This window comes from Nipponia nippon, unplaced genomic scaffold, assembly GCF_047370975.1.
Source record: "Nipponia nippon isolate SJK-2023a ecotype South Korea unplaced genomic scaffold, ASM4737097v1 scaffold_1, whole genome shotgun sequence".
Taxonomy (NCBI): Eukaryota; Metazoa; Chordata; class Aves; order Pelecaniformes; family Threskiornithidae; genus Nipponia; species Nipponia nippon.
The window spans coordinates 166,550,835-166,565,534 of NW_028262290.1; the positions used below are offsets into that span (position 1 = coordinate 166,550,835).

Genomic DNA, 14,700 nt, shown 5'->3' on the forward strand with positions numbered 1-14,700 from the left:
ACCCTTCAGCAGGGGATACCCGGGGTGTGGGCGCTGGGACCGGGTGTCCTGGGGTGCCCGGTCCCTCCCAGGCATTGCCGTCCCTCCGCCCGAGGAGCCGTCTGTCTGTCTGTCTGTCCGTCCGGGGTCTCCCCATCGCCAGCCCCAGAGGGGGGTACCCTACACCCCCCCCCTTCCCGTTGCCAGGGAACCATCCCCATCCTCCTCACCGTCACCATGGAGACGAGAGGAGGAGAAGGGCTGTTCCCATGGCGACGGGCACAGGCACCCATCCTGCCACCCCAGTGGTACCCGGGCGCGGGGCGATGCCCCGGGGACGCGCAGGGTGGGGACACCGGGGACCCCCCACCCGTGGCACCGCCACCTGCACCCCGCTGCTTTTGGGGTCTCCCCCCCCCCCCCCAGCCGTCACACCCAGGGCCCCGCTGGGTGCTCAGCTCCCTTTTTTGGGGGGGGGGGGGGGGGAGGCAGAATCCCACCTCCCACCCCCATCGATCCCCCCCCGGCTGGGGAAACTGAGGCCGGGGACCCTCCCCGCGTCGTTCCGGAGCTGATGGAAGCGGCGCCGGGGTGGGCCCTGCCCTCCCCTCCCACCGCCGCAGTGCCTGGCACACACCCCGCTTTCTCCCCGCCGGAGAGAGATTAAAAAAAAAAAAAAAAAAAAAAATCAGAAGAGAAAGAAAAGGCAAGGGAAAAAAAAAAAAAAACAGGGAAAAAAAAAAAATCCTGCTGACATCATCTGGGATGACGGGGCTGATCCCGCTGCCGGCCCCCCCGCCGGAGCCCCACTAATGCTCCGCTTCTCCCGGCGCAGCCGCCTTCGTCCGGCGCGAGCCAAGGGTGCCGGCGGCTGAGCTGGGTGGCAGGCGGCCGCCCAGGCCGGCCGGCCCGGGCTCCGGCATCGCCATGCCCGGAGAATCGCTAAAACCAGAAGGGTTGGGGGGACTGGAGAAGGAAAACGGAATGCCGGAGGGATCGGAGGCAGGTGAGGCCGCGGGGAGAAGGGATGCGGGGATGGAGCAGGAGGGATGGAGGATGGAGGGATGCGGGATGGAGGATGGAGCAGGAGGGATGGAGGGCTGCGGGATGGAGCAGGAGGGGTGGAGGGCTGCGGGATGGAGGGCTGCGGGATGGAGGGATGCAGGATGGAGGGCTGCGGGATGGAGGGCTGCGGGATGGAGGGCTGCGGGATGGAGGACGCAGGGCCGGCCGCGGCGGCAGCTTTCGGCAACCAGCCCCGCCGAGGGGCTCCAGTGCCGGCCCCGAGGCGGGAGGTGACTTTGGGGACATGGCTTTGGGGACCCTCCCCGGGCTGTGCCCCCCGCCCCAGGAGGCCCTGGCAGGACCTGGGGGGGTCTCGGTGCCCCGGGGAGGCCGAGCCCCCCCCCCCCCAGCCCCATCCCACCCCCCCAGGGACCAGCGGGTGGGGAAACTGAGGCACAGGGCGGTGCGGAGCCCTGGCCCAAGGTCACCCTGGGCGGGTGTCCCCGCAGGGCTGGGGACAGCGGGGGCGGGGCGGGGGGGTCCCTGGTGCCACCCTCCCCCCGTGCCTCAGTTTCCCCCTCCAGGAGCCGGGTTGGGAGGGGGGCAGTGGCTGTGGCTCACCCAAAAAAGGGGGTGAGGGCCCGGTTTGTGCAAGGAGGGGGGGGGGGGCCAGAGCCCCCCCACCCCCCCAGGGCTGGGGGGGACCCCAAAACACCCCCGGGTGGGGGGGCCTGGCCGGGCAGCAGAGTTAAGGGGACCCCAGCAAACCTCCCCCCCCCAGGGCAGAGCCAGCCCCCCCCAAAATGGCATTGGGGGGGGGGGGGGGAACACACAACCCCAGGGCCCCCCTGAACAGCCACCCCCCCAAATTAACCCTTTAAGGGCCCCCCAGTTCGCAGGGGGGACCCCAGGAATGAACAACCCCAAGCCCTTGGGGGGGGGTAAAAGCATCCCCCCCCAACTAAATACCCAGGTGAGGCCCCACCCCCTTCCCAGCAGCCTCTGCGGCCTTGCCCCGCCCCCTTACCCCTCTATAAAGCCCCCCGGGGGGGAGCCATGGGGCTCTATTGGGTTTGGTGCTGGAGGTGGCTCCTGCTGGGTCCCAGCTGCTTCTGCCCCATGGACCTGTCCCCGGGGGGCCCAGGTAATGGGGGGGGGGGGGGCAAAAGAGGGTCCCCCCAGGAGGTTTTGGGGTGTCCATGAGGTGGGGAGGGGGCTGCACCCACCCCCCCTGCCTGGGAAATGGGGGGCTGAGGACCCACGAACTCAGCGTATGGGTGGGTGCAGAGCTCCTTGCAGCGGGGGGGGGGGGGGGGGGGGCGGCTCTGCTTGGGGAGGGGTCCCCCCGGGGAGGGGTCCCCCCTTGCTTGGGGACATCTGGGTCCCCCCTTAATGCAGCTGCATCCCTGTGCCCCCAGAGAGGGGCTGGGGGGGGGGGGGCTGTTGGTGTCACCCAAACCCTGTGCCTCCCCCCCGGGGTGCTCTGGGTGGGGGTCACCCTCTTTTCCCACCCCAGGGTGACCTTGGGGGGGCCATGGCACTGAGGGGGGGGGTCTCCCCTCTCTCTGCAGCCCCCCCACCGGCCACGGGCCCCCCGCCGTTGCCCGCCAAGGAGGAGGCTCGCCCGCAGCCCGAGGGGGCCAGCTGCGACCCCGGCCCCCCCGCTGCCGCCCCCCAAAGCGAAGCCTGCCGGCCCCCCCCGCCCGCCGACCCCCTGGACACCCGCATCGTCATGGGGGAAGAGACCCGCTCCCCCGCCGCCCCCGAGCTGCAAGGGGGCCCCCCCTCACCCGCCGTGCCTTGCCCCTTCCCCGCGCCCACCAAAGACCCCCCGCACCGCCAAGCAGCCGAGCCCCCCCCGGGCAGACCCCCCGCCGCCGCCCTGGACCCCGATCTCTTCTTCACGGCCCCCTCCACCCCTGTCCGTGTCGGGGGGTCCCGGCTGCCGGCCCCCCCCGAGGAGCAGACGGACGGGGAGAGCGAGGGGCTCTGCTCCCCGCCCACCTCCCCCTCCGGTTCCTACATGACGGCTGAGGGGGGCAGCTGGGGCTCCTCCGGCACCGCCAGCACCTCCCCGTCCTGCTCCCCCAACCTGGTGGCCGAAGCTGAGGCCGAAGGCATGGTGGAGGTCGAAACCATGGCGGCGCTGCCCACCTGCCTGGAGGATCCCCCTGCCTTCACCCCGCCATCTCCTGAGGAGGATGAAGACGAGGAGGAGGATGGACCCTTCGCCCCGCCAGAGGATGATGATGAGGATGATGATGGGCAGACGCCGGAGGAGGATGAGGAGGAATGGGAGGTGTCGGGGGCCGAGGGGCTGCCCGGCGCGGGCCTGATCCCGGCAGCGCTGCTGCCCTTCCGCGGCAGCCTGCTCTTCCAGGCCGAGGCGGTGGAGATCGCCCCGCTGCCCGCCGGCGTGGCCCCCGTGACCCTCTCTGGCGAGGAAGAGGATGAAGAGGAGGAAGAAGAGGAGGAGGAGGAGGGCGGCGGCAGCACCTCGGCCTCCTTCTTGCACTCGCTGTCCGAGACCTCCATCACCGAGGGGGTGGACGAGTCCTTCGCCTTCCGCGACGACACCTCCGCTTCCTCCGACTCGGCTGCCTATGACGGCGAGGAGGACGAGCGGCTCTACGGCACCGAGCGCCACGCCATGGGGGCCGAGGGGGGGACCCCCGGCACTGCCACCGCTCCCCCCAGCACCGAGGCCTCTGAGGATGGCGGCATCGAGCTCCACCTTCATGCCGGGACGGCCCCGGTTGGCTCTCCCTCACCGGACGGGTCCCCCCGGCACCGCCGTGGCGAGGAACCAGTGAGCGTGGTGGCCGGTGGGGAGGACCTCGGTGCAGAGCAGACGGAGCCGGGGACACGGGAGCGGGATGGCAGCGAGACTCCTCCGGCACCCTCCGAAGAAGGCAGCATGGAGCCGGACGGCGAGACCTTCCTCACCTCCTCCTCCTCCTCCTCCTCCTTGGAGCTGGAGGAGGCCTCAGCCCTGGAGCCCGATGTCCCGTGGGAGCCTGACCCTGTCCTGGGGGGGTCTCCCTCACCAGAGCCCCCCGAGCTCCTGGAGGAGACTGCGGCGATGCCGGGTGTCAAGGAGGAGCCGGCAGCGAAGGATGATTCTGGCATGGCAGCACCGGGAGAGGGGCCTGGCACGGAGCCGGCGGCGAGCAGCAGCATCCTGCAGCCCCCTGGCCTCTGCTCCGGGGAGCCCGGGGACCCCCAGCCCGATGGGCCTGGGGGGGACAACGTGGCACCGGGCAACGGGGAGCCCCAGGGCGGCCCTGGGAGTGATGGCGATGATGATGATGGTGACAGTGACCGTGAGCTTGGCACCGTGAGAACAGAGAGCACCGAGCCGGTAGCCACTGATGGCCACGATGAGCTGGACATGGTGGCCACTGACCCTGACCTGGTGCAATCGGTGGTGGCCAGCCCACCAGCCACCGCGGCCACCGACCTGGTGACACCGAGCCCGCCACATGAGCCAGCCACCGCGGCCACCGACCTGGTGACACCGAGCCTGCCACATGAGCCAGCCACCGCGGCCACCGACCTGGTGACACCGAGCCTGCCACATGAGCCAGCCACCGCGGCCACCGACCTGGTGACACCGAGCCTGCCACATGAGCCAGCCACCGCGGCCACTGACCTGGTGACACCGAGCCTGCCACATGAGCCAGCCACTGTGGCCACTGACCTGGTGCCACTGATGATGCCCAGCGCACCAGACACCACGGCCACTGACCTGGTGCCATCGGTGACACCCAGCCCACGGGATGAGCCAGACACTGTGGCCGCCGACGCAGTGCCATCGGTGACATCCAGCCCACCGGACAAGCCGGACACTGCGGCCACCAACCTGGTGCCATCAGTGACACCCAGCCTGCCGGACACTGTGGCCACCGACCTGGTGCCATCAGTGACACCCAGCCCACCTGGCGAACCGGACACCATGGCCACTGACCCCAGCCTGGTGCCATCGGTGACACCCAGCCCACTGGACACTGCAGCCACCGACCTGGTGCCACCAGTGATGCCCAGCCTGCTGGCCACTGTGGCCACTGACCTGGTGCCATTGGTGACACCCAGCCCCCCGGACGAGCCGGACACCATGGCCACTGACCCCAGCCTGGAGCCATCAGTGACACCCAGCCTGCCGGACACTGTGGCCACCGACCTGGTGCCATCGGTGACACCCAGCCCACCAGGCGAACCAGACACCATGGCCACTGACCCCAGCCTGGAGCCATCAGTGACACCCAGCCTACCGGGCGAGCCGGACACCGTGGCCACCGACCTGGAGCCATCGGTGACGCCCGGCGAGCCGGACACCGTGGCCACCAACCTGGAGCCATCGGTGACGCCCGGCGAGCCGGACACCGTGGCCACCAACCTGGAGCCATCGGTGACGCCCAGCCTGCCGGACACCGTGGCCACCGACCTGGAGCCATCAGTGACGCCCAGCCTGCCGGACACCGTGGCCACCGACCTGGAGCCATCGGTGACGCCCAGCCCGCCGGACGGCGTCACGGCACCATCCCCCCCGCCACAGGACGAGTCCCCCTGTGATGCCGGCGAGGAGCTGGCAGATGGGGCGGCCTTGGCCGGCGAGTCCCTGGAGCCACCAGTGACCGTGTGTCCCGCGGGGCAGGGCCCGATGGCACGTCCCCCTGGGGATGCCAGCGAAGCCCCTGAGGAATGGGACGCCGCCACCACCGCCTCCGAGGAGTCGTCCCCGGAGCTGCTGGAGACCTCCCGCTCCCGCACCGACTCCAGCTTCTTCACCGCCCCCGAGGACAGCGCGGGAGAGGTGGCCGTCCCCCCCAGGCCCCCATCTTCCGACGAGGAGGAGGAGGATGCCGGTCGCTGCCTGGCCCTCTGCCTGCCCGCCTCGCCCCCCGCCATCCCCCCGTTGATTTTCACCGCCTCAGAGCAGGAGGTGTACGTGGGGGTCCCCCCGGCCCCCCTCGAACTGCTCCAACCACCCGGTGCCTTTTCGGAGAGCGGGGCGGCCTGGCAGCGCCGGGAGGACCGGCAACGGGTCACCGCCATGTTACGGGGCTCCTTTGGGGACCTGCCGGCCCCCTGCCTCCTCCCCAGGCCCCCGGAGCCCCCCGAGGTGCCGGTGGAGCCCCCCGAGGTGCCAGTGGAGCCCCCGGAGCCCCCCGAGGTGCCGGTGGAGCCCCCGGAGGGTCCCCCCAGTGATGGGGGTACGGAGGAGCCCCCGGCCCCCTGCGAGCCCCCGACCCCTCGGCCGGGCGATGGGCCCCCAGGCCAGACTGCTGGGGGAACCGATACCAAAGTCCTGGGGGACGGCGGCCCCCCCAGCCCCCCAGCGCCCCCCCGGCCCCCCCGGAGCAGCAGGAGGAAGAGGAGGTGATGGCGGAGGCCGCATCCAGCCCCCAGCCCGCTCCGGGTGCTGGCGAAGGGGGGGATGCTCAGCCGGAGCCCCCGTCAGAGCCGGCCGGGGAAGCAGCACCCCAAGGCCCCCCCGAGCCCCCCAGCCCGCCGCCGGCCCCCCACCCTCCGCTCCCCAAACTCAGCCAAGTGCCTCCTCTCGCCGCCGTCGCGCCCTCACCGCCATCGCCGTGCCCGGATCCGCCCCGCGGCCCCCAGGACACCTCAGGGCTCCCCGCCGGCGAGGAGCGTCCGTCTGTCCTGCCGTCCTCCAGGAAGCACCTCGAGGGTAAGAGACACCCCCCCACCCCACCCCACCCCCCGAAACGCCCACCCACCCGTTACTGTGGGGTGCTGAGCGGGGCTGGGGCGGGCATCATCCACTGGTGGGGTGCTGGGGGTCCCCTTTGGGGGTCCCAGGGTGGGTGACGGGGGTGAGCAGGCTGGGTTCAACCCCATGGAGGGGATTTTGGGGGGCAGCCCCAGCTCAGCCCCCCCGTCGCCCCCCGCAGCCCCCCAGCCCTCCCCGCGCAAGGAGAAGGAGGCCCGGGGCAGGCAGGCAGGGACGGGCAGCGCGGGCAGCCGGGGGCCCCCCCGGGGGTCCCTGCAGTCGGAGTCGAGCTCCTCCAGCGAGGCGGAGGCTCCGTACCCCTGCCCCGAGATCCAGCGCCTGCGCGAAGCCGCCGGCATCGCCCTGCGCCAGGAGAAGCAGCCCCCGGCCCCCCGCCGCTGCGAGGCCAACCATAAAGGTGAGGGGGGGGTTGGCCCTTGTGGGGGGCTCCCCCATATTCTGGGGGGGGTCGGAGGGGCGCCCGTCTCCATCCCACCCCTCTGCTTGGCTGCAGGGTCATGTAACGAGTCGGAGAGCAACGACGAGTCCATCCCCGAGCTGGAGGAGCCGGAGGGCTCGGAGCCGCAGCCAGCCCAGACCCAGGTGGGGATTTTTTTGGGGGGACGGAGGGTGGTGGGGACCCCCCCCGGGTGGTGGGGGCGGGGCTGCCCTCACCCCCCCGTCTCTGGCAGGCGCAGCTCACCCACTCGCTGGGCACCGGGGAGGAGACCGTCAGCAAGGCGAAGCAGAGCCGGAGCGAGAAGAAGGCCAGGAAGGTGGGGTTGGGGGTCCCCCATGGGGTTGGGGGTCCCTGGGTGGGACTGGGGGTCCTCCATGGGGTTGGGGGGTCCCCTGGTGGGGTTGGGGTCCCCATCCCATCCCAGGGTTTGGGGGGGATTAGCCCTGGGTACGGGGAGAGCCCTGGGGTGTTGGGGGGCAGGTCCCCATTTTGGGGGTCTCTGGGGCACGCTGGGGTGTCCTGGCACTGGGGAAGGGGGGTGCTGTGGGGTGCCCCATTTTGGGGGGGCTCAGCCTGGCTGTGCTGGGGGACAGTGCTGTCCCACATCCCTGGTTTTGCCGTTGTCCAGGGGTTTTGGGGTGGTGCTGGGGGGCTGGAGCCCCCCACTTGGCTGCTCTGGGTGTTGTGATGCCAGGCGGGGGGACACAGGGTCACCCCTGTGCGTCCCCCCAACTCCCCAGGCCATGTCCAAGCTGGGGCTGCGGCAGATCCACGGCGTCACCCGCATCACCATCCGCAAGTCCAAGAACATCCTCTTTGTCATCACCAAACCCGACGTCTTCAAGAGCCCCGCGTCCGACATCTACATCGTCTTCGGGGAAGCCAAGGTGACGTGGGAAGGGTCCGGGGGGGTCCCGTCCGCGGGGCCGGGTGGGTGACCCCGTGTCCCCGCAGATCGAGGATCTGTCGCAGCAAGTGCACAAGGCAGCGGCGGAGAAGTTCAAGGTGCCAATGGAGCACTCGCCCCTGATCACGGAGACGGCCCCCACCCTCACCATCAAGGAGGAGAGCGAGGAAGAGGAGGAGGTGGGTGCTGGGGAGGGACCCCCGCTGTGTCGCAGGGACGGGGGTGGGCCGGGTCAGCGCTGTGGGGGGGTGACGGCCGTGTCCCCCCTCGTCGCAGGTGGATGAGACGGGGCTGGAGGTGAGGGACATCGAGCTGGTGATGGCCCAGGCCAACGTCTCGCGCCCCAAAGCCGTGCGGGCGCTTCGGCACAACAACAACGACATCGTCAACGCCATCATGGTGAGTGGCTGCGGCGGGGGGCTGGAAACGGGGATCCCCCCGCCTCTCCCGGCATGATTTGGGGGTGCGGATCCCCCCGGGTGCTGCGGGGGGTCCCTGATACTCGCTCTCTCCTGCAGGAGCTGACCATGTAGCGGCTGGGGCCACCCCGGCCCCCCTGTATAGATGCACAGTTACTCCCCCCGCCGTCATCCTTCCTCTAGACCCCCCCCCATACTCTTCCTCCGCGTCTGTAACGCTCAATAAACGGCCTCATGTATCACTTGGATCGCACGCCGCCTCCGCTCATGGTGATTTTGGGGGGTCTAGGCTCCCCCAGCCCTGTATCTTGGAGGGGTCTGGTCTCTGGGGGGGGCTCGGGGCACCCCCGTTCCCAGCAGCGGGATGGGGGCGAGTGGCCGGGGTGGCCACTGCGGTGGGGACACGTGGCTCTGGGAGCCAGCGCGGGGTGGGCTGGGAGCCCCCGGCTCGGCGGCGTTGGGGGGGCAGAGTCCCGGGGTGCTCCTGAAGGCATCGGGACTTTGCCCCCCGTTGCTAATTTCGGAGGTGCTTAACGAAGCCGGGCTTTGCCAAAGGCCGAGGGAGGTGAGCGAGGGCTTTATCAACGAGACAAACCACCGTCGGGTGCAGAATTATATTTACCTGTAACAAATACTCCATACAGAAAGCGTACATACGCGGCCACGGCCGCCCCACGCCGTGGCCCCGGTGCCACCGGGGCTGGGGTCCCTCCGGGGCCGGCGATGGGCAAAGGGAGGCGGCAGAAACCCCCCAGCTGCTGCCGTCTTAGCGCTCCCAAAACGCTACGACGCAGGGTTATTGCCAGAATTAAGTCCCGTTTCCCACTGAAGTATAAAACCAAACTCACTGCGAGCTGTTACGGCTTCTGCTTTATAGCTCTCCGCGTACAATCGTGTCAAAAATAGGGCTTTTTTTTTTTCCAAATTTTAAGTCTTCGGTGACTTGGCCATCCACGCCTGCCATGTTTGTAACCTGTAACTGCATAAAAAGGCACTAAGGATCTGCCCTGGCCCGGGCTGAGCCCTCCCCGGCCCTGGGCTGAAGAAGGGGGGAAAAGCGTGGTTCCCCAACTCCCGAGGAGCCGGGGGGACGGAGCCGGGACCCCCGTTCCCCTTCCCTCGGCGGACGGCGAAAACACGTGCCAGGAGGAGAAAACCTCGAGCTTCTCCCTCAAGGCTTGTTCCCAGGGAAGATGCTCTCCAGGATGGACGAGTCCTGGCGTGTTTGGGGGGGGTCCTGAAGAGGGTCCCCCACCCCCCTTTTTCCTTCTCTCAACTTTATCCGCCTCGGGAAGGGAAGGGCTGTTGGAGGGCGCGCGCAACGCTGTCCCCAAGCCTGTCCCCCCCAGGGAGCCGCACAGGCGAGTGCTGGGGTGACTCGGCTGCATTCACCCCATAAAGCCCAGGGAAGGAGGGGTTGGGGCGGCGGGGACCCCCCCGGAGCAGAAGGGGTCACCCAGCCCCGGCCTGAGGCAGCGCGGGACAGCGGCTCCGGGCAGGATCGTACCGAGCGCCCGGTGCCTGCGATCCTGGGAAGGGCAGGTAAGAACCGGCCGGAGCAGTGGGGCTGGGGAGGGAGAGGAGACACCAGTAAGGGTAATGGTTAACTGGGGAGCTGCTGGGGGAGGAAGGGGGCTGTGAAGGGAGAGGAAGGGTTAAAGGCACTGGGGGGGCTTTGGGGACAAAGAGCGGACGGAGGTGACCCGAACCTGCTGGATGTGACCCAAACCTGCTGGGCGCGGAGCAGAGGAAGGTGTGGGAGGCACGGGATCCCCCCAAAACTGCTGAGCTGGCATCTGGCACCCACTGCAGGGACCAGCGAACCCCCCTGGCACAAAGAACCCTGCCAGAGCCACCCATGGGTGCTGGAGACCCCAGCCGAAGCCTGGGCTCTCCCATCCCTCCTCCTGGGCTTCAATCCCTCCTCCAGCCCCATCCTTCCTCCCGGTTGTGGCTCCAGGATAACTGGGGACCCCCCCGAGCCTTCTCGGGTGCCCCCGTGAACAGCATCGCCCCCAGGAGCGCTCCTCTGGCAGGGGATAGAGATTAAAAAAATAAGTGTGTATTTATAACCGCATGTAAAATATATACAACATGTACACCACACCCTGCGCCCCCCCCGACTTCCTCCAGCGGGTCTGGGATTGGCTTTCGCCTTCCCGGTGTCGGCCCTGGGGGCTGGCATGGGTCCCTGGTGGCCTCCTGCCACCCCAGGATGGGTGCCGGGGGGACCGTGGGGTCCCCCAAACTCGGGGGGGATGCATGGGGCAAGTCCTTGCGCTGGGCAGGACTGGTAAAACATCGGCTGCGGGCCCCCCGCTATTCCTGAGCAGAGCCGGGGGGGGCGGATGGGGGGGGGCGCGGGACGGACGGGGGGCACAGGCCGGGCTGCAGCAGCACAAGCGCAAAGCTCACGGCGCGGCCGGCGTCCGCTACCACCGCAGTGTCTCCTGTTGTTTCGACAACATGGACAATAGGTTTAAATAATTCACATTGTGGTAAACTTCATTCAAAAACGGGGAGAGGAGGAGGAGGAGAGCAGTTACAACAGGGATACCATGTGCAAAACTGTAAACCAGGCAGAGGGTGTAGCCGACATCTCCCCGGCCTCGCTCCAAAAACCAAACCAGGGACGGTCGCAGGCCGGGCTCCTGCCCCGGGGCGCTCCACCGCAGCGGGCCGGCATGGGAAGAGGGCACCGGCCACCTGGCAACGGTCGCTCGGAGCCATTAATGAGGATGGGAGAGTAATTACATTCCGATCGAGCCCCGAAACCTCTTCCAGAACGACGGTCAGGATCCAGGCGCTGCTGTGGGGTCTCTGCGGGAGGGCGCGGGGAGCTGCCGGGGCCGTCCTCCCCCCGGCTCGCTCTCAGGAGGAATCACGGTCCATGCTGCACCCCAGGGCTTCAATGTCGTTGCTGATGTGCGAGATCATTCGGTCCCACTCGTCCTCCTCCGAAGGGACGGACTGGTCATCCGAGCTGCCGGCAGCGCCGTTGCCGTTGGTGGTGGAATTGGAGGTGGTGCTCAGAGTCCGCCTGTACCTCCCGAAACTGTCTGTGATGATGCCCCGGCCGTCCTTCACCCCGATGGTCTCAAGGAAGTTCTCAAAGTGTTGGCTGTCCTTCTCGGGGATGAAGGGGCGAAGACCTGGATCAGGGGGAAAAAAAACCCCACGAGGAGGAAACGTTGGCATCACCATGTGTTTCATGCAGCGGGGGAGACAGCCGGGACAGATTTCCCCATGGATTTGCTCAGCTGTCTGAAATTCCCTGGGGATTCTGAGCTTTCCAGCAGGGCCCAGCTGCGATGTTGTGCCCCAGCTCCCCGAACCGGCGCAGGGCTCGGCAGAGGAGCCCGGTTCAGGGGGGACGGGGACCACGGGGGTCTCCGGCTCGTGGCCGCATCTCCCGCTGACGCCCCTGAGAACTGCAGCCACTGCCCACCAAGGACAAAAACCCCGCTAAAGAGGGATTTTCCGAGCTCGAAAGGATCGTCTGCTAATTCCTCACCACAACATATTTTAAATAATTTGGTTTTCTTCATAATTAAAGGTAGGATGCAAGTCCTCTTGCTAAGCTAAGGCTACTCAAATGGCTTTTCCTCCAGATGGGCCCCATCCTGCTCCAGCTGCAATCGTGGCGCAGTGAGCAGCATCTCCTTATCCCTCTCCATGGTGCGGGTCCTTACCGGCCAAAAACAAGACAGCCAGAGTCAGGCCCAGCTTTAGGGCTGCGGTCACTGCCCAAAATGCTTGGAAGAAAACTCTGGGCACTCAAAAACGGTTGGACTCGATGATCTTAAAGGTCTTTTCCAACTTAAATGGGTCTAAAAACTGAAAGAAAAAACCTTTACAGCAGCTTTCCAGCGTATTCTGAGCCTGGGTGGAAGGTTCGCTGCTTCTCACCTCTCTATCTCGCACTGCCCACGCCGGTCCAATCCATGGGGAGCGGCTGGTGCTCAGCCCGGCTCTGTCCCGGGAGCGCGTGGCACCCGTGTGAGCGCCCAGGCTGGGAAAAGCAAGTCGGATCTGCTTTTTGGTGCCATGCAGCCACTGTAAAGTCAGCCTGCCAGCACAGCGACCTTGCCGTTGCACCGGTGACGTTAAAAGCAAGTCGGCTGCGTGCGTGCCGCTGAAAGAAAACGCCTTTGTGCTGGCGGAGGTGCCCGGCTGCGCTGCCGGACCCCCAGGACAAAGGAAAGAGAAGCCGGCTGCCGGGAGAGCTCGCCGAGAGCTGCCCCTCTCCCTGCGGCACGCCAACGCCAGTGCTTTCAGCAGCTCTGCTTTTAAAACGGGGTGAAAACATCGCTTTTCAGTGATGAGACCCCCCCCCCCTACAGCCCCCCTGCTCGGGGTGCGGGTCAGCTCAGCGCCCGGCTGAGACCCTGCCTGCCCCATGGCCGGAGCAGCGACACCGGCTCAGGTGCTCCTGTCCCAACCCCACGGGCTCTTGTTACCGCTGCTCTTTCACATTATTAACGCCAAAAATCCAATCAAGGAGTTTGAGCAGGAGGGATCTGAAGAGCCCCTGGGGCTCTCGGCCTCCTTTTAACGCAGGGGAAGGAAAGGGCCCTGTCACCTGCCAGGGCGCACACCTCTCCGGGACTGTAACGTCCAGGGAATGCGGGTTCAATACGCCCGGATGACCGGCGCAGCCAACACCAGAATGGCCTGGACCGAGGCCCAGAGCCCTCTCTCTTACAAGAAAAGCCTGGTGCCTGGTCTGGAGGGAGGTACCCAGGCAGTCAGAGGGTGAGGTGAGCATCTCGAGGGATGACTGGAGTCTCTGAGATGGGGCCTGACCTAGATGGACCCAGCTGCCTTCAGGAAAGAGGGATCTCCAAAGGAGAGAGGGATTGAGATGTTGCTCCTTGCTTGGTGACACCCCAAGGAAGCTTTGTGCCGTCCACACCCCCCCCTTTACCCCCTCGATCCCGTCGGACTGCCCATGTGGAAGGCCCATGCGGCAGAGGTCGGCACCAGGCGAGTCACGAGGGCTCGGGAGCCGCCCGACGCCGGCTCTCGCCCTCTGGCCGGGCATCCCCGCTGCATCCCTGGCAGCTGACGCTCACCTAAGAGCAGGAATTTTCTACTGTCCCCGTAGAGCTGCTTCAAGTTGATGCAGAACTCGTGGATCGAAGCCCCGTTGCGATACTCGTGCAGGAGCATTGCGAACTGCTGGATCTCTTGGGAAGAGAGTTTCGTTCGGAGCTGCGGAAGAGAAGCAGACCGCAAACAGCACTGATTTTTTAGGAGGAAGAGAGGATGGGAAGCCTGGGAATGGCGTTTACCGGATTTATTGCTATTTGACAAGAGCTGCAGTAATGAACCTGCTCGTCCCGACGGAAAAGCAGGCCAGGTTGGTGCAACCCACTACCAAGCCGGCAGCTTTCAAACAGGGACACGCTGTGAGCGTACGCAGGGACCGCGACTCACGAAGCGATGGCGCTGGGATGGCGTGAGACAGCTTTATGCGGTGAGAGGGGCCAAGGGGGTGGGGATGCTCCCACAGGAGAAGGCTGCGAGCCCGCGTTCAGGTCCCGCGAAGCCTCCAAGCACAATTTGTATGAAAAGGAGGGGGACGGGATGTTCCTACAGCAGCATGGGCTCACGTTCTCCACGCCAAGGCAATGAACCCAAATCCCAAGAGCACTCGAGCACCCTAAAGGGAATTAAAACCCCTCCACCCTTCCCTGGGCACTCTACCGTCATCATATAGTCCTGGAGCAGCTCTGTCGCCGTGGTGCTCAGCTCGCTCTCGCTGACTGTCTTAACGTGCGGAGACTGTTGTGTGGAGAAGGACGAGGGGGAGTTGTCACCTGCATCCAAGGTTTCTGGAAAGGAACTGAAATGCAAACAGATCATGAGTCCTCCAGAGCTCCTCGGGCACCTTCTGCGTCGCCGGCGCTGGCAGCTGCGGCACGGGGGAGCCTGGAAGGGTGGAGAGGCAGGCGGAGACGCGCTCGCTCTGCGATAAAGCTCGCAGCCTTCCGCTCCCGAGGGCATCCGAAGGCTCCCACGCAGCGTGCAGGACTTGGGCTACGGTGGTTTGGCTACCTGCTGAAAGTGAAGCCCTACATGAGCGCAGATCCCCTCCAACTGCTTTCTCGTTTTGGACCAGAGTGGGGGGAAGCTTCAAACCACCTTATTTTGGCATTAAATGTGAAATTTTTCAAATGGTATCAGTCAATTTTAA

At 66.8% G+C, this 14,700-nt stretch overlaps 2 protein-coding genes across 3 annotated transcripts in view; one reads left to right on the forward strand and one right to left on the reverse strand.

Annotated features, from left to right (window-relative positions):
* Positions 1-724: 724 nt before the first annotated feature.
* Positions 725-8,747, forward strand: LOC104019242 (uncharacterized). The gene is given in 10 exon segments (XM_087732309.1): positions 725-985; positions 2,556-6,372; positions 6,375-6,673; positions 6,897-7,133; positions 7,230-7,318; positions 7,408-7,491; positions 7,916-8,062; positions 8,130-8,261; positions 8,359-8,481; positions 8,601-8,747. Coding segments are annotated over 10 exon segments (4,965 nt in total). The 5' UTR covers positions 725-963; the 3' UTR covers positions 8,616-8,747.
* Positions 8,748-9,101: 354 nt separating this feature from the next.
* Positions 9,102-14,700, reverse strand: part of CCM2 (CCM2 scaffold protein) — a 40,353-nt gene continuing 34,754 nt past the window's right edge. For both annotated transcript variants that reach the window (XM_087732327.1, XM_087732320.1), the window contains 3 exons: positions 14,211-14,349; positions 13,577-13,715; positions 9,102-11,653 (listed from right to left, as the gene is read on the reverse strand). In XM_087732327.1, the coding sequence (XP_087588453.1) occupies positions 11,373-11,653; positions 13,577-13,715; positions 14,211-14,349 (559 nt within the window). In that variant the 3' untranslated portion in view covers positions 9,102-11,372. The remainder of the gene's footprint in view (positions 11,654-13,576; positions 13,716-14,210; positions 14,350-14,700) is intronic.